This window comes from Strix uralensis, chromosome 17 (assembly GCF_047716275.1).
Source record: "Strix uralensis isolate ZFMK-TIS-50842 chromosome 17, bStrUra1, whole genome shotgun sequence".
Classification (NCBI taxonomy): Eukaryota; Metazoa; Chordata; class Aves; order Strigiformes; family Strigidae; genus Strix; species Strix uralensis.
In genome coordinates, this window is record NC_133988.1 from 6572963 (window position 1) to 6596424 (window position 23462).

The 23462-nt window shown below is 39.8% G+C and overlaps 2 protein-coding genes across 2 annotated transcripts in view; both read left to right on the forward strand.

The window, feature by feature from the left end:
* Positions 1–1777: 1777 nt before the first annotated feature.
* Positions 1778–17660, forward strand: RAB36 (RAB36, member RAS oncogene family). Its single transcript, XM_074887001.1, has 11 exons — positions 1778–1917; positions 2636–2724; positions 3873–3961; positions 6518–6583; positions 7285–7386; positions 9057–9121; positions 9714–9765; positions 11180–11261; positions 12878–12968; positions 13519–13638; positions 13865–17660. Exons 2-11 carry the CDS (start codon positions 2656–2658, stop codon positions 13927–13929), a joined length of 801 nt encoding a protein of 266 aa, XP_074743102.1. The 5' UTR covers positions 1778–1917; positions 2636–2655; the 3' UTR covers positions 13930–17660.
* A 3123-nt stretch (positions 17661–20783) lies between these two features.
* BCR (BCR activator of RhoGEF and GTPase) overlaps positions 20784–23462 on the forward strand; it is a 102629-nt gene continuing 99950 nt past the window's right edge. Inside the window, exon 1 of the mRNA XM_074887213.1 lies at positions 20784–22585. Coding sequence (XP_074743314.1) covers positions 21070–22585 — 1516 coding nt within the window. The 5' untranslated portion in view covers positions 20784–21069. The remainder of the gene's footprint in view (positions 22586–23462) is intronic.

Sequence of the window (23462 nt, forward strand, 5' to 3'; positions counted from 1 at the left end):
GCAGGAGAAGACCAGAGACTTCTCTTATCCTTCAGTGTTAACTAAGCTCTCATCCTTTTGGTGTGAGTTGTTCTGTCTTGTCCTTCACCATAGCTTGGAATACTGATTTTGGTTAATGGTCATGACATTAACTTATGTACAGCTTCTGAATACCTTCCTCAGTTCCTTTGTCTATCCACAGAATCTGCTGGTGATACTCTTCCTGCAACATTGATGTAAGGAGGGTTGTGATGCCATGGAGACACTACATTTCCAGTCCTCCCTGGTGACCAAATCCCCTTCAGGTCTGTAAGAAGAGAAAATCTGGATCTCAGTACTGATCATTCTCAGTATTTTTAGCAGCTTTGTATTTCTTAAATCATTGATCTTTTTTCCTCTAATGGTGTGGCTAATTTGTTGATTTGGTAAATTGGGATATGTTCATGTGTGTGAGAGATTTAGATTAAATACACTAAACAGAAGTGAAGATGGCCTCTCAATTTTAGAATGTTTCTGTTTGGTTGCCTTGGTCCCTCCTGTACTTTGGATTCACTGAGATTGTTGAATTGATTTTTTAGTTTGTGAAAGAGCTCTAGGAGATGAGCAGTGAGTCAGCCTATATACACATGACATATTTACATGCTTAGTATGTGTTGAACTAGAACTAGGAGAACATGGAGAAAGCAAGTTAGTGTTTGAAACTTACCAACTGGCAGGGTTTTTCTTTTTGTGTTCAGAATTATTATTTTAAGACATTAACATAGCTGTAAAATCATTCAAACTTGACAAAAGGACAGGAGCACACTATAAAAAGGGTCTAGATCTCTGTAGTTTTATAGTCACAAGTGCATGATAAATAGAACTATGCATATGGTAATAAACAAATACTGTAATGTCACCTTCTTTGGTGAATAACCCATCAGCTGCAAATCTGGATTCTTTAGGGGGAAATGGGTGTTTGAATATGGTTGAGATCACATCAGTGCCTGAAGTGATTTAAAAGCAATTCCTCACAAATGAGAATAAAACATTAATTCTAAGTAGTGGACTAGCAATTTTTTTGAGCATTATTCTTAGTGTGGGGTTGTAAAAACTGTAGTTTTTTCGTTACATACTTACTTGTTGTTTAAAACTACATGTCCACATTGATTTGCCCTTTAACATTTTTAGTCTGCTGCAGGAATGGGAGAGGCTTGTCTCCTGGATGTTAAGAGGTCCAAGCCTGTTTAAGCATTATCAAAATATGACTATTAGAATGTGACAGCTTTCTTTTGTCCTGAAATTTGGAAATTTAAATCCTAATGTAAAATCTTTTAGCATCCTAAATTACAGTCTAGCATTCTAAATGCTGTCTAAACTAATGAGGTGATTAACAATACTTAGGCAATACAAAAGAGCTGTGTGATTGCTTACTCCTTTTCTTTAGTGTTTGGTACCTTAGAAAGCAAGATTACTAATGACTAGAAAGACATTTATAGAATTCAGAATGTCTCATTAGTGGCATGCACATCCTGACTCTAAAGCTGAGATGAAATCAAGTTGAAATTCTGAAAAAATCCCTCAGGTGTTTCTTTATAATTGCTACAATGCTTAATGCTAGCACTGTAACAGTTCCCCACTCCGTTAGTTCCTTGTCTGCTGGGTTAATCCTGCTCTTTGTATCCATATATATAACTATCTTTGAAGAAAATGGAACTATTTTCTTACACAGGATTAGGGGACCCTAAGGTTTATTATGACCAAAGGAATCTGACCACTAAAACCAGTTTGTTTTTTTAAAACTAGGGCCCTATGTATAGTTAAATTACTCCAACTCCGCCTTCCCAACCTGGAAGAGAAGGGGAGGAAGGGAACTGTTGCAAGCCTGTTGCTATGGCCACGCAGCAGCAGGCTGAGCTGTTTGTGTGGCTGGAATCCTGCTGCATCAGCTGCTGCACGGTGAGTCCTTCCTTACACTTTGCTACATGATGAATGTTCTTATTAGAAACATTCTTTTGAATGCCAGTAAGAAATTGGTACCCTATTAAGGGTCCCCTCCCCCAACAACCCACGAGGTTTCATTGCATAACCAATTGGTATGTCTCAAGTGGGAGATCTAAATGCATTTGTGATTCTCATGTGAACATTATTCTTTTTCCAAGTCAGACTATCTACTGATTTCATTCTTTCTGAGCTGATCTTGGATGAAAGTTTGATGTTATGCCAAGAAATGTGGCGGCTTCATCTTTCCTCCTTTCTCCTGACCGAACAAAATCTGGTATCCCCTAACAGCTATTAATGTGCTTAGTGCAGAGGCATTTCAAATAATGATGAGCAAGGTTTTTAAGTTAAACACTGCAAAATCCTTTGAGGGCTAAACTGCAAGCACTTATGTTGAATTAAGTGAACAATTCTCTGCCCTTCCATGGAATTAGAGTTGGTGCCTTGTAGTTTTCAAAAGCCACTGTTTGCTGCTACAGCTATGCACACTGGATTGGTCTCTGTTACAGAAGAAACATGTTTTCTTTAACACAAAGTCAAAGAACTGCAAGTTGTACTGAAAGGAAAAAAAGATTATTAGTCTATAAGAACTTTTAATTTTTAAAAATTGTATTTTCCCTGTATTGAAGCAATTCCTGAATACTGTGTTTCTCTTTACGTATTTCCCGTCTGGTAGAATTTAATTGAATTTGGAGGATGAAGTCCAACCTAATGCATTTGGTTCCCCCAGTGAGTAGGGACAGAATAATCTCGCAGTTTCCCAAGGTAAGCATTCTTTATTCCTCTGGTCACAGGGCGTAGCACCTGCTACATTGAGCTATCTTTCCCTGGTGCTAATAGTATTTTATTTTACTATACAGTTGTCTTCTGCTAAAATTACAAATTGTGTAAGGATTTCTTTTGCAGATGAATGTGACCTCATGTTCCCATTCAATGCCGATATCTTTAATAATAATCCTCATTTCTTCTTTTAACCTTTACAGAAAGTGACTCTTGCCACAAAGTGTTATTTTATAGTATTTATCTTGTTATTTCAGCCAAACGTTAATAATTACAGGCTTAAAGAAATCTTACACCGAGGGGAAATAAGAACCATAGCTGATATTAAATATGCAAAAAGACTAATTAGATCTATATAGAGGTTTGGTTGGAGAATTTGAGGCAATTTTATTTTTCTGTTTGTATAGGAACCTTAGTCATGCAGTAGATCAAATGTAGTAGGCACTGTAGAAACACAGACAGAAAAGATCATTGATGTCCCCAAAGAGTTTTGTACTTCAAGTATAATAGAAGAGTTAAGGACAGGGAAGGACAAGGAATTACCATTATGTTTTTTCAGTTGTTCAAAAGATCCTTTTGAGGGAATTAGCATTTTTTTCCATGTTTGATTTTAGCCCCATATTTTGCTTTTAATTTCATGAAAACTACCACAGTTATTTTAAGCAAAAATAAGGTAAAATTTTCCTCATTTTTAACCAATGCCTAATTAAAAACTAGTTATCAAAACAGTGCTTCACACATGTAAGTGATCTAAAAGACTTCATAGTAATAATGACTTGCTGGTGGTATGCTCCCATCTGTGTTTGTCTTGTGTGTTTTAGATTACTGGGATATTTTAAGGTACTTGCAATTATACAGAATGATGAGCAAATGTATTTGACTGGAAGTTTAGCTAGTGCTCGGATGCTGACACTCGGAAAGGTTGTCAAGTGATGGCTCTTTCCAAAGGAGTTTTTACAAGCATAACTGTGGGGAAATTTTACTGCCTTCTAACCCAAGCTATCCCTTTCTTATGCCAAGGTGCTTGACAAACTCATTGAATCAATCTTATCTATTTTTTCCTTGCTGATTTGACTTCTCCTAAAACAGACATCACACAGGTTATCTCAGTAGCTGTTCTCTCCTATTTTCAGTGGTACACACCCGAGGCCTGTCTGCAGTTCAAAGAGCACTTCCATGCACAGGTCAGGACTGCTTGTCAGCAGAGCACTGGAACAGTCGGGTAAGTTTGTAGTAAACCAAGTATGCAGTGACGAAAGTATTTTCAGCTCCTTATAGCTTGCTTCCTTCATAGGCTTTGCCTCCCTCATTCCTCATCTTTCTCACGCCAGTATATTTCAAGGCAGCTAAGTCTGTGCACATGGCAGTTTTCTGACCTGTTTGACAGTAAATTAATGAAGTGCCTTTTCTTCCCATAAGTATCAAAGATCCTTTTTCTGCTGGCACAAATAGCGTTGAAAAAATAGAGACGTTGTTTAGCAACAAATAGTTGTTTAGCAACTTTGAACTAAACTCTTAGTTGAAAAGATTGACTCTTTAAAATTGGTGTTGAATTTTGCACGTGCAAGTGCAAATTCTCGAGCAGCTGTAAGGAATAGAGCAAATCTAGCCTTGCTGTATTCTCTGTTGGGGTTCCAAATTAGCAGTTAATAAAGGCTTTGGAGGGATATAAAAAACCAGCAGTTCTAAGTTGCTTGAAACACATAAGAATCTAGCTTTAGTCTTTTAGAAGTATACGTGCTGAGAAGTTCTCTTAAATGTTTCCTTAAAATTGGAACAAATTTCTGGTGAATATATAGCATTGAAAAATGCAAATAAACTGTTTTATGCCCTAGTAATAATCTTTAAGTTTGTTGGGTTTTTTCCAGATCATCTGTCTCCTAGAACTGTTACTGGTACTGATTCAATTCCTGAAGCAAGGCAAGAAAGCTAAACTGTGTTAGAAATCATCACTATTCAGTTAAAATAAATAGCTGTATGTTTTAATGATAGATGTTTCTGTGTTCCAGTTTGAAGGATCTTTCATAAAGTAGAGCTTCTATGAATACTGACAATTAGCTCACTATTCTTTCAAATCTGGAGTTGTTGATTACCACGAGACTTGTCATGATACCCATCTTTAAAAGCAACTTTTTATTCATTTCACTAGGGAGTCTTGCTAAAAAAATTGAAGCCAAAATATGTCTCCCTGAGAGACAACAATGAGTTTATTGCTTTTAAGAAGCATAGTCACTTTTAATTTCATGTAAATTTGTTACAAGTGTCCAGACAATTTTGCTAGCAAGACATGCTTTCGTGACTTGATGCATTTTTGTCCCCTCTGTAACCAAGATCTATTTGTTTTTTTATTTCCAGAGTAAAACAACTCTCCAGTTCATTTATTCTGGTAACAGAGTATAGCTAAAGAGCTTTACATTTTGTCTTTGTGAATAAAATTAGACCACTTTTCTGTTACTGCTCTCTAAATATGATCATTATTAGGTAATTTTTTGGTGGGGCAGGGATAGGAGGGACAGACAGAGTGTTTTGTACAGTAATTGTAAAGCTTGACAGGAATAACCATTATCTTCCTTTTCCATTATCCCAAGTAATGGAATATTTTTTTGTCATTTGGAAAGGTAGTCTGAGAAATTCAGTAGCTAATGGCTATGTTTAAGACTCTCTTGATATTCCATCAATGCGTTTAATCTAGGCAGGTTTTTTTCCCTAATATGAATTAATGGAACACACACCTCTAAACCATCACTTACTTTTTTGCTTTTCCCTTAAGGTCGTTGACTTTATTCAGTATTTTATCAGTAAGTTAATCAGGCAGAGACATGTCAGGAGTTTAGGGGCCTGTGCCCACCCAGTTAGCATTGACTGGCACACAAAATGCCTTCTTTTTTTTTATTTTAAATATTAGTCATGGAGCTTACCAGTCAAGATTTGGACTATTTAGATAGATAACTTGGAATCAGCATCACATGGAAGCCTGATATAACCAGAAATAGTATGCAGTAGAAGATTAATTCCTTTGTTTAAAAAGCCATTACTTGATACAAAAGAACATTAAACCTCTTAAGCCATTTTTGTAGCATGTGCATGAGAGATGTCAATCCAAGTTTAGGTCCACAAATACACTTACATTCATTTATCCACCTATATCTCCTAAAAGATACGCTACATTTCAATTTTAAGAATGCAGGCTGAGTCACCTAAAGCCCATCTGCTGTATTCTGTGGGAGGACCCAGAGCAAAGAGGATTATTTGCATGAAGCGAGCTTCAGATTAATATTCTAGATAGTCAGAAAATGTATTTGCTCTAACCATGTGGAGTTTTTTTCCCCAGAGACAAATTCTGCAGTGGGTTATTTTATTATCAGCAATTTCTTATTTCTGCACTTAGGACTTGATTTGTACTATTAAAGTCAATGAGAAACTTGTGATTAATTTTAATGAAAAGGATGCAGTCTTATGTGCAAACTGCCAAATGTATATAATTGTAGTCAAAGCAATTTTAATAGAATTTATGTCCCACTGGATTGTATTTAAGAAGAAAATATGCAGAGAAAGCAATGGAGTGTTTCTGCTCCAGAGGGGTTTGGGGTTTTGGGTGACCTTTTTCTTTCTTACAATTTAAGACTCTGATCCAGCAGCACGGTGGCATTCTGGTAAACTGGAGTCACAGGTACATGTGCCCATCACTTGCAATTTAAGGATCTAAATCAGAATTTTTAGAGAGAGAATGTAGAAATTTCTACTAAAAATATGTAATGTTTTCAAATATTTGTAACAGGCTGAAAATATCCAAAGTGGTTGTGGTAGGAGACCTGTATGTTGGGAAAACCAGCCTTATCAACAGGTACAGTATATCTCAGCAGATGGTTTAATTCTGCTATTTCTCAAATGTTATGGTGTTTCCATTCCTGTGCATTCAGGGTAGTAGTTCATGGTTCTGTTTTGAACCATGGTTTTGTTATTAAATAAAAGACAAAACAAAGTCTACAGTGTGAAACAGGCTTGATATGCCAACACTGAAAGTCATGCTCTGGCACTTTTTTCTCTCTATCTGTGTTTTTTTATCTGTTTTTTTATGTAAGTGCAGTGAACAGATCACTGAATTTCTGTAGCTTATGATCACCGTGACAACTTTCTGTCTATGTTTGTGTTTTATTATTATTATTTCTTCCACATTCTTAAGCAGATATGGTAAGTTTTTAATCTCATTGATTAATCATTTGGGTCATTATTTATGACCCAAAAAATATTCCCTTGTAACTAAAACCATATGATACTGTATCATCTTCCTTGACAGTCCAAAGACATTTCATTCTGATTCTTATCTCATCCTGAGCGCTTACTAGATGGATATGCTTTCTACTTTGTTATCCAGTATCTCCTTTTTTATAATTTGTTGCTTGCTGTTTTTATATATGCTTCTGCAATATATCACCACTCCACAGGTAGTTAATTCTCTTCATAATTTATCCCAGATAGTGTTAGTTTTGCAGTTATTTGTAGCTGGGTCTTACTAGAATTTCATCCCTGTTTTTTTTATTGCAGATTTTGTAAAGATAATTTTGACCGAGACTACAAGGCGACCATTGGAGTGGATTTTGAAATTGAACGTTTTGAAATAAGTGGAATACCATATAATCTCCAGATGTAAGTTGAAACAGCATGGTTAAGCATTGCACATAGTACGATCTCAGCAGAGCATGAATTGCTACAGGCTCTAGTGGAATAAAGATTTTTAAAAAATAATAAAATTGTACAAAGAATAATGTGATCTGAAAAACAGGTTCTGTACCTGGACTGACAGTTTTAGTAAAAATTTTATTCTCTTGGATTTCTCATCCTTAAAAAATGTTATAAGTTTGTCAATGAAAAGTCATCTTGGATGTCTTGCACCATTTCAGTGGAGTTCAGCCTTTTGTACTCAAGTTTCTTGAAAGAGAAGTGAAAGCTTTTGCCACTGACTTTGTCCAGTTCTACTGTTACACCATTGCAGTTTTAATTTAGTAGGCACAATGAGCACTGAACTTGGCTTTACTGGGAGTTTTATCCCTGCAACCATTGAAATTAATGGTAAGGTGTCCAGTGATTTCAGCATCTCATAATTAGGGACTAACTGATTTTCCCCAAATCATAGAAAGACTGGAGTATTTTTATTAGAATGTGAGCTTAAAATCTTTGATTTTCAGCTTTGTTTATCAGATTTGTGGGAATCCTGGCCTTCTCTCACCTGCTTTGGTTCTGCTGAAGGCTGTCCTTTGCTATTTCCAGGGTCTAGCAATACTGTTTTGTAGAGGGTATTATGAAATCATCTACACTTTAGTGTGACCATCATAAATAAGATGCTTTGCATGAAGTATTTTATTGTGTGAATCTTAAAAACCTTTTCACTGAGGAACACATTTTTCCTGACATATCATTGATGTAAATAGATGGCTAGTGGGACTTACTGAAAAATACTTAGAAATCCATTTTGCACTGATTTCAGTGCCATTGTGTTTTTCAAAATTCTGCCAGGGACTATCCTTTTGGAACTGGAGTCCCTCTAAAAATCTAGAGTGATGTATCAGTACTTTGCCAGCTGAAGCAATAAGGTTCATGAGCTGCTAAACATCAGGTTGCATTATCTGCAGAATCTTCAGTGACTGGGTAGATTTTCATATCATGAGCACTAGTGCCCCCTCTTGCTGAGAGATTTCCATACAGATAAACTTGCAAGTGTCCGTGACTGGCAGTATTAGGCTATAACAAAAACCCAAACCTCTGTAGTGCTGGCAGTAACTGAGAGGACTGCATATCATGTTCATTAATAAGAAGCACTTTCTTGATTTTCTTTAATGGTGTCATTAGTACCTGGTAGACTGAGCTGTAAGTCTCTAATTTGTAGTGTATGGACAGATATCATATCTAGCAGTTGCAAGAGTCTAGTATGGGCTAATATGATTTAGCTAGTATAAGCACAGAAAATTTTTGAAATTAGATTGCCCTAGCTATACATGCAGATGACATAGATGAGAAGAAAATGTTTTTAAGAAAGGGGTATCACCATGCAGAATACAAATATTTGAATTGTGTCTGCAAAATTACCAGTATTAAAAAAAAAAAAAAAGATAAAAACAGAGTTCAGATGTCTTCATTAAATAATAGAGCTTTACTGTATTTCTGTCAGCAGTTAATGAATAACATGTTCCAGATGGTAACACTTCTCTGGTATCACATTCTTCTCCAACTTGTACCAATCTGCTGCTTCATTAGCATGTTTACTCAGGTTACACTGGTTTTCATTAACCTGAAATTTCTTTTTTTCACCCAATGCACAGATGGGACACAGCAGGTCAGGAAAAGTTCAAGTGCATTGCATCTGCTTACTACCGAGGAGCAGAGGGTGAGAACAATATTAATTTGATCCTTGCGGTGACAGGAAGTTGTACTTTATACAGAAACATATATGCATGTGTGCTCCTTGGGAAGGTACCTGTAGACACAGTGTGGTGAAATGGATTGTCTGTTACTGAAGAGAAAAAGGGACTAAAGAGCTCATGAATCAATAAGTTGTCACACCTGCAAGTTCTGAATGTTCTGATGATGCAGTGATAAAAATTGGCAGTTGTGTCTAGGGGGAAAACAATTTGGGTTTGGTAAGATTATTGCTGAAGCTAGAAGTGGATACTTCTGGCATTCCCTTTGATAAGAGACAATTTCTGCAGGAATTAAAGCGATCCCCAAATAAAAGGAGTAATAGCACTATAGACTGCAGACTACAATTAAAGACTAAAAAGGTTGAAGACTGAGGACTTCAGTCTTACTGGGTGCTAGAGAAGGGAGAGGAATGAGCAAATGGATAGTCTGCCATCTCTGTGTTACATCTGCTGTTGCGCTTTATATGTCGACATTCTCTCTGTTTAACAAGATGAGTTGGAGAGACTTCTGATACAATTTCTAAGTTAATTTTTTCCTGTTTTTGTCTTTTATTGCAGTTATAATAATAGTGTTTGATCTGGCTGATATTCAGACTTTGGATCACACCAAGTAAGTTTCTGTATTTTGGCTTAGTCTTTAAAGCTTTTACAGCAGGTTTAATTGCCTTGAATAGCCTGTATTGATGAGAGCTTGCTGGATCATGAGTGTATTTTCAATTGAACTAAGAAACAAAGAATGACAGTCACTTGTTTGGATTACGTCGAGTGGGATTTTTCTGAAGAAAATGCAGAGCATAAATTTGAACTACTTGCCCTTGACTTCCTTTATAGTCAGTGGAGAGAAAAGGCACTTCTGAAAGAGCTTGATCCTTCCAAAACTAGACATGCAGGAAGAGAGAAAGTGCACCTCAAAAGCATCCTTTTTTTCCTCCATTTGCTATAAACAGAACAACAGGCTGGCATCTGATGAAAATGGTGAAATTGATGAGAAGCATCTCATGCATAATGTCTCAAGAGCCTCTCATTTTCTAGGTGCACTGCTAGCCTGAAATTATTTTCTTTTTCTAGTTTCTGTAGTGATTCTGTTGGGAGACAGGCTGTCAAAAAGAGGAGAGAAAATGGAAAACTCAAAGTATATGTAGATATAGCTAAACTTACTGGTTCAGATACATGTAGTGGTTTGCTTACAACAGCACGCTAATTGTTATGAGTAAACTTGTTCTGCTTTTAGTGCAGGCTGCAAAACCCTACATGGATCTATGATCTACATTGTTGTTGCCAGCTCAGAGTGTATATATTTCTAATATAGTGTTGTGACTGTAGTGCAGGTACATGTTTCTTTACATCCTGTACTCTGTCTTATTTGAATGTGTATTAGACTATTTCCTTACACTACTGCTGTGGTACTTAGCTCATTTACATAGGACTTTGTAAAATAATATATATATATTAGTGTCTCTGCTTGGCTGAAAATGATTGAAGCCTGTGAACCTGATTTCCCACACATGCACACACTCCCTTCCCTCCTTGATTTGTGTTGGATGACTCAAGAGGAACTTGATTGCCAGAGTAACAAAAGTATAAAAGCTTATGAGACAAGAATCATGCAGCCTTCATAGGGAGCTGGTTTAGAATGCTGAATAGATTATTTCACTCTTCTTTATTCCTGTTTTTATCTAATCTGCTATGTTGTTCGTATCTTTTCCTCTGCTTCTTGTTTTCTTATTCCTTATCTCGATCAAAACTTTGCCCCCTCCCTTACACTGTTAAATACGCTCCCTGGGTGCTAAAATCACTGTTGAATTTGCACTCTACTGTGGGCATGTTTGAACTTTTCATTAGTGGAAGGCTGTATTCAAAGGGGTTGGAATAGCTCCTGTTCTCTTTCTGTCTAGCAAAAAAGGCTTTTGATACTGTCACATAAGTTCATCCTCTCACTTTTCTTGTGTCCCTATTATCTGTCACTTTCTCCTATATTCCTCAGTCCCTCTGGCTGGTTCTCTTATTTCTCTTTTGTATTTCAGACAGTGGTTAGAAGATGCATTGAGAGAGAATGAGCCAGATTCCAGCTTCATCTTTCTGGTTGGAACAAAAAAAGATTTGGTGGTAAGTAAATTGAATGCAGATAAGGAAATCAGATTTCCCCTAGTTCCTCAAGTGATTTCCTTTACAAGTTGTACACAATGTTGTTGAGATAAAGACCTTGAGAGAAAAACCTAAACAGAAAGAAGGAAGATCACAGGTAAATAGAACAGCACACTTGGAACCAATTTAAGAAGACACTTTATGAAAAAATGGGTGAAATATCCTTATTTCCATTCACTGCGTGACATTTTTCAAGCACATAAGAACAACTGAAAAGGCAAAGAAAAGTTGGGTGCACAAAAGAATGGAGTACCTAATGGTCTTGGAGGTTTTATTGGTTTGTTTTTTAAGGACAGTGTGTTCATTATTCAGGAACAGTGAAGAATTCTTTCTTAATTGAATGTGACATCATTTTCAAAAGAACAGGATACAATGCACCCTATACCATTCCAAGTCTTGTGTTTGTCTTTCTCTACCTATCAATACTTAAAGATTTCAAAACAAGCTTGCTGCTTCTGGTGTTCAGTGGATTTTTTTTTTTATTTCCCACCACCCCCCAGCTGCCACAGTATCACTTATGCAGTTTGTTTCTTACCCTTCACTGAAAATAAGTCCCAGAAAACTGCATGTCTGTCAGTTTTTCTGGTACTTTGTGTTGCTTATGCTGCTTTTTTTGAGTCACAGTAAAAGCTAAATGTGCCAGACCTCTGAGGACACGGATCTGAAGTCTTGTCTAAACTAGAATTCCTTACTGTAAGTTAGTTTCTGTTTTTAGAATGATAACAATTTCAACTGAAAGGAAGATAAGAGCAAAGCAAAGGACTGTGGGTTCTAGGTATTACTTCAGTATGAAGCCAGTCTCTTCCCAGCTGGATTCACTCTACTTCTCAGCTTGATGTCACATCATCCTTTCCAAATTTTTAGAATTCTTCTAAATTTTTCAGGGGTTCCGCATTGTAAGACAATGCACAGAAAACTGTACAAAGATGTCTGGTATCATCCATCACAACTGGGCTAGAAATTGAAAGCAAATAGCAACATGCTGATATGGTTGATCACAGAGAACAGATGAGAGGGGAAAAACACCTGAAAACTAAGTGCAAGAAAGCAAAATCAGTTGAAGGGGAAAGAGATTTTAGTCTTAAGAAGAGATAAACAAGAGCAAAAGTAAAAAGGGAGGAAGGTCATTGTGTTCCAATGTAATAAAAATAGATGGAGTAGAAAAAGGGATCTGGGACAGAGACAAGAAAGATTAAACACAAAGAACTATTGTGATTAATCAGTCCTGCAACTCTTCTGCTGAGCATAATGGGGTGACAAGAATTTAAAGACCAGTAACTGGGCTGTTGTCTTTATAGCTGCCTACCACACTGTATAGTTAGATACAAGGGTCACACTTGTTAACTGTTGTTTTGTTTCAATGCTGTGGGAGATGAATGGAGACTTCCATTTTAAAAGCAGTACTAAGTACTTGAATGTTCTTGCAATCACATCTGATTGCACAAGTTCTAAAGCAAGGCCAGAATGACCCCTGTGAAAACTGGAAGCATCACAGTGTAGGTACTAGTAGTACCTCTGTGTTACTACCAGCCCAAACATTCTTCTTATGTTAAAGTTATTCCGTGTTATTTACGCAGTCAGATGCTGTGTGTGAAAGGACAGAGCTAGATGCCATCCGCTTTGCCAATGAGATGCAGGCAGAATACTGGTCGGTTTCAGCCAAAACAGGTAAGTTACTGCAAAGGATGTAAAAATAGCATAACCACAAAGGCTTATGTTAAGGTGGGAAGAAGTTCAAGTTCCTTATCCCCCCATTCCCAAGCAGGTTTTTTTTGTTCTTGCATTTTTTTGCTATTGGAAACTTCAGGTTTATTAATGATTGATTTTATTTGAGTGTTTGTATGTGTGCTTGCACTGTCATGTTTACAGAAAGGAGTACTTGAGCTGCTGTGCAATGTCTAAGCATGTTTAATTCATAGGTAGTTACATAAATACACATGTGCACTGCCACTCAACATTAGCAATGAAAAAAGATTATACCAAAAACTGAATTCTCTCTGTTGGTGACTAAAAATAAAGGTACAATACAGGGTACAGTATTCCAGAGTATGAAAATGAGAAATTCTCTCTGCAGTGATCAGTATGGCGAGCAGATTGTTGAAGAAGCCTGTTCTGTCCCAGTGTTGAGCTGTGATCTGTTCACAGGTGTGCTTGTTACGCTTGATCACATGTTGATGTGCAGTTTTAAAAAACCCATTATTTCTGTCCTGTTTCCTAGGGGAAAATGTCAAAGAGTTCTTTTCTCGAGTTGCTGCCTTGGCCTTTGAACAGTCCATGATAAAGGAGCTGGAGAAGACTGCTGGGCGCATGGCCCAAATTGGGACAGGAAGCCTTATCAGTAAGTTTTGCTTTTTGAGTGTATTTTCCTTGTTTACAGTCTGAAGAACTGGAGAGGTTTTTCAAGCGTTAAAGCCTGTTTCAAACACCTGCAAGCATATTCATGTTATTGTCTACCTGAGTTCTAGCATATAGGAGTGACTGGGGCTGCATTTAGCATTTGTTATCCTTAGTATTGGATGGTAGAATTTCTTGTGAATTGATTTTATAACTTTTTGTTTCTACAGAACTGGAAGACAACATGATGGAAATCCCAGAAGGCAACACTCAAGTCAGCCTGAGTTGCTGCTAACTGTCAACTGTTTCTGCAAGTGCTGTGTTCTCTGCAGTCCAGCATAGAGCACCTGCAACAATGAAAGCTCTCAAACCAGAAATAGAAAGCTTTATTTTTGGAAATGAGGGGGGAAAAACTTACCCAAACTTTCTTTCTGAGAGTCCCATTGCTGCTGCAGGCTCACTTGTGCAGGATGGTACAATTGTTACATAAACCTTTCTCTGTGTAGTGGAAACATAACATCTTTGTCTTAATGCAAGAAAGACATTGCCAGTGCCATGTGCTCACCTGTCCACCAGAAACACTTGTAGTCAAAAGTTACATAACTTTACTTAGTTCAGAATAAAGGGTGCTACGGGTATGTTTGCCTTTTGAGATCATAGTATAAAATAACTCTGACTTGCTTTTATGCATTCCAAACATTTTAAAACTGTTCCAAAAGAAATCTTTTTAAATAACAGGTATGGAAGTACACAAATGCAGATTGCACAGTTTCCACTGCGGTTTTTCCATATGTGAAAAATCTGTATTTTTCATTTTCTGCTTGAGAATCAGAGCCCAATATTTAAATATTTCCAAGCCTAGGAGAACTCCAGGTAGGAACTTTGTTCTTTTATCCTGGTTGTCTAATATTTTGAAAATGTTACCAGACAAGAATGTTATTCTTTTCCACACTCTTGAATAAGAAAGAATGGTCACATAGGTGCATGGCATGAAATACATGAAATCTAATTTTTCATCTTCCAAAGAGGATGCAGAATCCTTCTCTGGATTGATCTTCATGAATATTGTCTACACTGCAGTTCTACTTTGTTGCTAAGAGTAATGACTTCTTCATTTTGTTCTAACTGGGGTATTTTTGTTTGTAGTAATGTAATGTATTTCTGGAACCATATGCAGTCTTAGTCATTAACTTGTTCCTCCCTGTCTGTGGTAGGCACTCTGAGCTGGTAAGGTTCGATTTGATACTGCTGCTAAACTCTTACTCACTCTATCTGCTTTTATTGGACAAGATAATTTGATCACTAGATGCTGGGAGCAATTTGCTCCGCTGCTTAATAAAAGCAGTAATGGTAGAGAAATAGTTTTGCCATTTTGTGAAAAGACATGCAAGCATATGTGGGTTTAGAGGGGTGGGAAAAGATGGGAGTTCTCCCAAGCAGACACTTGGTTGTTAAGTCCTGAGGTACTTGCCATATGAAGATGGCATTACTGAGTGTTTATGGTAGAACCTGCTCTCTGGACATGTTGCTGTGGCTCTCTGGACATGTGCTGGCTGGATCAAAAAACCGTTGCCCCAGTTTTGCCTTTTCAAATACCCTTTGACATAACCTTGTGCAATTAGTTCTTTAGAAATGACAGTTGTTGTTTAATGAGGAGAGATTAGCTCTGGGTACCATCCAAGTAAAGCAGCCTTACAATGCTCTTCCACAATTTGGGCAAGAATGACTGATGCCAAAAGATATTGCTGTTTTAAAAGTCATTCCTGCTGACAAATGACATTGCAGGAAATTTGAATGACAAATAATGTTGCCAGAAATTACCATAACAAATACTTGGCCAAGTATTTGTGAAATTGTATGATTAATTATGATAATTAGGCTTAAACTGAAAAAGTACAGAAGAAGGGAAAGGGAAATAAATTCATTTTATTTCCCTCTAATTTTTTCCAGTATGTCACTGTATTTTAATATTCAGTTCTGAGTAGTTGGTGATATTTCTCTAAAGATAAATGAGATGCTGTAAATCTTTTGCTTGCACTAAACCATACAAATTTATGGTCCTTCAAAATTGCTATAAACACTCAAATGAAAGAATTAACAAAAGAATCAAAGTGGGACAACAGGAAGACTGCTTCTCTAGATACCTTTCAGCAGCTTATAACTCCATACTTTTAAGATTTAAATCTAGCATTACATGCTATGCTATGCTAGCATAAAAGAAAAGAAAAGGAACATCTTCTACAATGCTCTAAATTTCATACTGCAACTATTTTAAATGGAGAGAAAGAAGAAAATCTATGGAAAGTTACAAGTTACAGTGTCTTAAGAGATTCATTCAATCATTGCAGAAACAACAGTATCTGGAAAACTGATTTTAACAGGACCTTCCAGATATGAGCTGCTGAGAAAATAAAGACATTTGTTAATAAATCTATGCCTCAAACTGAAAATATTCTAGATTCTCTGTCCTTTTTCCCCCCCAAATTATTTGATAAGAAATAGGAAAAAGTGGAGAAAAGATGACTTAAACATCCTTTTTATTGCTGTTATTTTCTTATGATGTAAGTTAGAACAGCTTCATAGAATATGATGAATAGAAATCTAGGAACTCTGTCTTTTTTTATTGGACAGTCTTGACTTTGGCAACTGTGCTGATTCTGTTGGCAAAGACGCGAATGTAGCATTTGGCGGAGAAAATGAATATGTGTGGGTATGTAAGGAGTTATTTATCCAAATGTGTAATATTTTGACCTTATGATGTTCTGTGTATTTGTTCATCTCCCAAATCTGTTTCACAGGGATGGTGAATATACACTCCACTTGTACCATGTGCTGCACTGAGTGGGCAGCATAGCCGTGGTCTTCAAGTTTACTGAGTTTGAATGAGAGTAGAAAAGATGGTTCACTCTACTGCAGCAAATCATGTTGTCTAGGCTAGGTGCTAGGTTTCAGTGCAGACATGTTAGTGTTTACAGCTGCAGAATGACTCAGTAACAAATCTTAAGAAAAGATCAGGTTTCCATTTTATTTTTTTTCCACAAAATGTATCTCCTAAGTGTTTCTTTCATTGCTGAGCTCAATTATTGTACAAAATCAGAGATGCAATCTCTTCAACAGTGCAATCACATTGCTCGAAAAATCAACCGGGACAGTTTTTTCTATTGATTCAGTACATTGCTTGATGTCATTGCAGTTTGTATCTTCTGGAGCTCCAAAAACTTCATGTACAAAGGCAATACTCTGTCAGTCATTAACTATCAGTTGACAGTGGTCTGACTCCATCTATTCTATGATGGATGCTTTGAGACTGGGGGTCTTTTTGGTTGGTGGGGGTTTTTTTTGTTGTTTTTTCTGTTGGTTGGTTGGTTTTGAGGGGGGGTGGGTTTTAGCTCCGCTGAGACTTCCCCTGCAAAGAACTCAGTATTAATAATTGATCATCAAAAATGAATCTTGGATCATGTTGCATTGATGAATTGTTTAGGAAAGCACAAGGGAAACTAACTTTGGTTGAAAAAGAAATGTAAACTTGCAAGTTCTTAAATGTTTCTATCTGGTCTATATTTTATCCATGCATGTTAATCCATTCTATCAGCAATGTAATTGGCTTTGAAGAAGCCTTAATATTGCAGGAAACAGTGTTGAAACAACTGTATTAACTCTAAACATAGGTAGGCTAGAACACGATTTTTATACCAGTTGAAGTCTTCACAGCGATCATGGCAACAGTTGCAGTGCCAGCTTCCTTGTGGAATCCACAGCTGAGAAATTGGAGAAGTGAAATTCGGAGGCAGTCTGAAGCAAAGATAAAGAGCAATTGTAAGAACCAATTTCCCGAAGGAAGTACTAATGTTATGCTATTTCTTGTCTTAATAAGTAGAAGTTAATATGTTAATGAGTTCCTGTTTAAATAAGCATGTATATCTCCTCAAGCAAAGCAATGCGTAATGGATCAAAAGCCATTTAAGAAACAGTCACCTGACAGGCAAAGTTCATTTCTTACTATAAAAGCCTTTCCTTTTAATTTTTCATGATGTTGTTTCTGCCTTTTGAGTGATTATTTGACACTTAGGATATTATTATTTATATTCTCATAGGTCCTGTGATTCAGATTTTTCTGAATCCTGTTGGTTCCCAGCTCAGGCTCATCTTGTTGTGGTATGACCAGAGTCCATTCTTCATGAATAAATCTGTCCCCCTCTGTGTCTTTTCAGGTTTTCATCAATAGTTAGAGATCATTCTAGGGAGTACAATGTAACGCACTGGTGAGTGAATGCTATGAACTCCTCTCTGTATTGCATCCTCTGAGCATGCAAGTTGAATGTTTGGCAAGTTGAAGTGGTAGCAGAATCTGCATTTGATAGGGGAGCTGGTTGACCAGTTTCTTGTATTTTTGGCCAGAAGGTTGTTCTTACAGTGAGAAATTGTCATTCTCTGAATTCTAATAAGGAGAGTTCCCATTATTCTGGGTTCATAGAATGATTTAGACTGGATGGGACTTCTTGAGACTTACTGGTCTTGTCAAACTCTACCAGAGAGTGCTGCTTTGTGCTACAAAAATATGGTTTCTTAGTTTCAGCCACAGAGTAATCTGAAATCATGTTTTATTTCTCTTTAAAAAGACTCTGCTTATGTCGTACCGGGTTTTTTTTCCTTCTTAGAAAACCTCTGATTCTCTTTTGTGGGACTGTGCTGAAGAAACAGGTCACAAGTGACAGCTCAAGAGCTTGTCAGACTAAGCTGACTGGCTCTTCTTTCCCACGAGAGGGAGCTCTCTGGTCACCGTAGTGCTAGTTCCGTTTCTGCTGAGAAGGGCTTTGCAATCTCTCGTAGGCCAGCAGAGGGTAAATGCTGGATGGGCTGTCTGTAGTTTAGCCCCCTCATCCCAGGTTTCTCAGTCTCACATCACAGATCTGTGTCTGCCGCCATAGCCTTACTGAAATTTTGTATCTTATTAAAGTAACACTGTCGAACGCATAAAGTATCAGCAAAACTTCAGAGATCCCTTCAATTCCCACTGGAATTTCTGACATTGTAGTACCTCAACAGATAAAGAGGGTGCAGTTGTTTAATAGTATTGTTCACTAGAAGTGTGCATACAGAAATCCCTCCTCTTACGCCTTCCAGAAAGGACACAAATGTCAGAAAAGTGAACCCAAATAGAAGAAACTCTAGACATAAAAAATCAGAATTGTGAGACTTCAGTAAAAGTAATGTATGAATTCAGAACATATCCCTATGATGTAATAGACCTCTCATTATATAACCATGCCAGTACAGTCTTGAACTTCATATTACTAGAAACACTGTATGTCAGAATTTTGTTGTTCAAACTGGCACTCAGGCAAATAAATAGCAAGTAGTATCAAAGGTGAAAAGCCAATTTATTTTATTTCTATAAAAGACTGAGATTTCTATGAAGATTTATAGATTTTATTATGATTTAGATTATAACCTGTTTTCCATATAGGTCAGCCAATGCCTGTTATGTGTTTAAAAGCTGAGGAAACAAGTGCAGGAAAAGAGGTTGAAGCCAGGAAACAAAAACCAAGAGGGATGAACTATGCAAAACTGAATACATGATTAGCCATGTGTGCTATGTCTGAAAATACCCCAAAATATTTTGTTTGGTGCATAAAAAAAAAAAAAATGAAGAGAAAAAGTGTTTAATGGATTATGAAACATTACATATCTCAAAGGTAAGAGAGCTACTCCTGTGGACTTGTGCTTTTCATTCTTAGGGGATTTTATTAGTTCTTGTTGGAGCTATACTCTACCCTCTTTTCTAGTGATATGTGCCAGAAAATACACACCTCACCACAGACAGGGAAGAAGCAGGTTTAGGGGGGATATGAGACACACATATCTCACTTTTTCCTATCATCCAAACAGGCATGGTGGAACTTCAGGTGTATGTTACCACTTTTTCAGATTAGTCCATGGAAAGAATACAGGGCTTAAGCAAGATCATGTCCTGTGATTTCAGAAGGTGTAATACTCAGCAGCCAGCCTTTTGTTTAAAGCATTTGCCCCCTTCACCTAGAGCTGCGGCGTGGAACTGGGTTATTGTGGCTAGGGTAATACACAGGACAAAGGTGAGACTAATGCCTGAACAAAGCAGCCTTTATTGTTAATATCATCGTGATTTTGGAGTATCAATTGCCCATCTCAGAAATCCAGCTCATCATGTATTGGCGAGGAAGGAAGGATGGGGTGGATGACAAGCCTGCCACTCCACAGCCCCTGAGTTAGTGGGGGAAAACGCGACCTTTGAAGGTGAGCTGCATCAGTGCCTGGGGAGAGCGTTGCTGGAGCACAGGAGAGGGAACACACGGAGTTTACACACAGTAGCCGGGGGCGCGGGTGTAGGGGCACGAACGGACACCTCCCCGCGGGGGGGGGGTGGTGGTGGGGGGGTAGCTCCTTGCCCAGGCTTGGGCGCAGTCATGTCTCTCTCTGGGGACGTCCAGGCCCGCGGCTGGAAGCGTCCGCCCGTCTGCCACCTCCGCCTTTGTCTCACCGGCAGCCGCCTCCGCGGGGCAGGCGGGGCGCTGGGCCACCCCCCAGCCCCGCGGGGTGCCGTGGGCACGGCCCCCCGCCGCCGCGCCCCCCCGCCGCCACAGCCCCCGCCGCCGCGGCCCGGGCTGCCCCTTTAAGAGGCCCCAGCGCCGCGCCTGGCTCCTTCCCTCTCCTCCCCTTCCGCAGCGCCGCCGCCAGCGCCGGGCCGCGCCATGGGCAGCCGCGGGCAGCCGCCGCCGCGCCGAGGGGGCTCCCGCCGGGCCGCGGGGCGCTGGGGCACCCAGGGGTAGCGGCGGAGCTCGCCGCGGGACGCGCCGCCGCCTCGCCCGCCCGGCGCGGAGGCTCCGGAGAGCGTGTGCGCCCGGAGGACAGCACAATAGCCGGGAGGAGGAGACAGGGAAAGGGGCAGGGGGAAAGGAGGAGAGAGAAAGAGAAAGCACAACACCGGGCTGGCGAGGGGAGCACGGAGCGGAGGGCTCCTCAGCGTGGCTGCGCGGAGGACCCAGCCCAGGGCGGCCGCGGCAGGAGGGAGGTGGGTGGGTGGGTGGGTGGGGGGCGATCTTCGCCTTCCCTCCCCCGCCCCGAGCCTGCTCCTTTGTCCACCCACTTTGAAGTGCTCGGGGATCGCCGGGGTGGGAGCGTTGTTGTTCGCTAGCAAAAGATCAGTCATGCCGGGGAGGGAGTAGCGAGTGGACGGGGGGCTGGGGACGGCAAAAGCTGAACGAGACGGGGACGAGAGAGCGCTCCGAGGACTGCCGTTCGCCTCCCAGCTTCCCTGCATGGACCGCGGCAGAGACGCATCGAGTTGACCCTGCCGGAGCTGTTTCTGCTTCTACATGTGAGATCCGGTTGGTTTATTCTCCCCACCTATCTCTCTCCAGCCTCCTTCCCGTATTCTCCACTTACTCCTGTATGCAAAATGGTGGACCCTGTGGGGTTTGTGGAGGCTTGGAAAGCACAGTTTGCAGACTCTGAGCCTCCTAAAATGGAGCTGAAATCTGTGGGAGACATTGAACAGGAGCTGGAGCTATGCAAAGCATCTATCCGGAGACTGGAGATGGAGGTCAACAAGGAGAGGTTCCGCATGATTTACCTGCAGACTCTTCTGGCAAAGGAGAAAAAAAGCTATGATAGACAGAGATGGGGTTTTAAACGTGTTTCTCAGTTGCCTGAAGGGGGTGCAGAGCAGCAGATCCAAGACCTGCATCATCACCAGTCTGCTGACCAAGACGAATATGAGAAAAGCAAGTCACACCACGGGGAGGAAAAGTTCAAACCCAGGATACCCTCTTTGCGGAAGCTGTCTACCCAGAGCGATGGGTCAGACCTGTTGCCTTTGGACAGTCCCCATCATGGAGAGGGAGAGCAGGACAGGTGTAAGTACTATGGTGAAGAGAAACTGAAGAGAGTTGTAGAAGATGTGGAGAATCGCTGTGATACAGATGGCTCTCCTTCAAAACACAGGTCGGCTTCCACTCGCCGGCTGGTGGGATCTGCTGAGAAGGAGGGATCGTTCGAACCTATTTCAAAGGAGAGAGGGAACAGCACCAGCGTGGCAGCCCTAAGGTCCAATTTTGAGAGGATTAAAAAGGTTAATTCACATTCTTCTGGAGATAACAAGGACGTTGTTGAAAAGCCCTTCTATGTGAACATGGAGTATCATCATGAGAAGGGTCTAGTAAAGGTCAACGATAAAGATGTTTCCGATAAAATAAGCTCTCTTGGTAGCCAAGCCATGCAAATGGAACGCAAAAAGTCTTTGCACTCCCTCCCTTCTAACATGGTACCCAGCTTCAGTGAGTTCCAGAGGCCTGCTTACAGGGGAAGGTCCTCAGAGAGCAGCTTTGGCTATGATGGAGAATATGAGGATGCTGAACTGAACCCCAGGTTTCTCAAAGATAACCTGATTAATGCCAATGGCAGCAACCGCTCACCTTGGCAGCCCATGGACTTTCAACCCTATCAAAGTATCTATGTTGGTGGAATGATGGGGGAAGGAGAAGGGAAGGGACCTATTTTGCGAAATCAGGGCACAACTGACCAGGAAAAACATCTCACCTGGCCAAGGAGGTCTTATTCCCCCAGGAGTTTTGAAGATATTGGAGGAGGATATACTCCTGATTGTAGCTCTAATGAGAACCTTACCTCCAGTGAGGAAGACTTCTCCTCAGGGCAGTCCAGCCATGTCTCCCCCAGCCCCACCACTTACCGCATGTATCGGGATAAAAGCCGTTCTCCTTCCCAGAACTCTCAGCAGTCCTTTGACAGTAGCAGTCCACCAACCCCCCAGTCTCAAAAACGGCACAGGCAGCAGCAGGTCATTGTGTCTGAGGCTACTATTGTGGGTGTACGAAAAACAGGACAGATCTGGCCGAGTGATGGAGATTTGCCTTCTGGGAGATGTCACCAGGACAGCTGCTTCCATGGGGATACAGGTGCGTACCAGCTTTTTGTTTAGTCTTTTAAATGTGTGGAGCAGGAAATAGAATTGTGAAAGTGAGTGGGAGAGGTTTTCTGGTTGACCCTGAGTGAATTGCTCTAAGGGGTCAACTGTTTTATGTGAGAAGTCTGTGTTTATTTTATAGCTGTGCTGTTTTAGGAAGGGCCTGCAGAAGTATACATCAGACTGCATTTTAGGAATACAGATTGGATTCCCAGAAAGGCTGATTCAGGCCTCTCTTGAGAGGATCACTGGAGTCCCATGTTAATCAGTTTTTAAAGTTTAAGTGTGAACGCTGAGGTAAAAAGGGGCCAGAATAGTTCAGCATTCACCACCAAATCGTTTCCTCCCTTGTATTCTTGCACTGAGGAGTAGTTGAACTCTACCTCAGAGGTGGTAGGGTGCCAGCATGCTACAACCTGAGGGCTTTGCTGGAGCTTTACTGATAATGATGCTTCTCCCACAATCTTGTTTTTTCCTGTCTGTATTAATTGGAGTGCTAGTTTCTTGTTCTGTTTCGTGTCATCCTTCAATTAGGGCTGATTGGAAGTGAAGATGGTGCAACCCTGTTCTCGAAGCTTTCTGCTATCACTAAGTGAAGGAAGAGCTTGGAATATCAGGAAGCCCCGAGGGAGAGCTGTTAATTTAATTTCAGCAGAGTCAAAATTTTTGTTTGGGGAAGAATGGGCAATGTTTGGACCCGTCCTTATGTAAGCCATTTAGGCATGCAGGTGCGTCTGTGGAATCACAGTGAATTTATAGTTGGTGGAAGAGGCACGTGGTGAAGTATGTTGATTCAGATAGATTTATTGAATGTATGTGGACATCTGAATCTGTTTAGCAAGGCCAGGCACATAATGTGAATAGTGTCT

Excerpts from the sequence above, each read along its gene's own strand:
- RAB36 (XM_074887001.1), top strand. The coding sequence starts at position 2,656 with ATGAAGTCCAACCTAATGCATTTGGTTCCCCCAGTGAGTAGGGACAGA. Across the intron at positions 6,584-7,284 it reads AAAACCAGCCTTATCAACAG|ATTTTGTAAAGATAATTTTG; the intron begins GTACAGTATATC and ends TTTTTATTGCAG. Across the intron at positions 12,969-13,518 it reads GTCGGTTTCAGCCAAAACAG|GGGAAAATGTCAAAGAGTTC; the intron begins GTAAGTTACTGC and ends CCTGTTTCCTAG.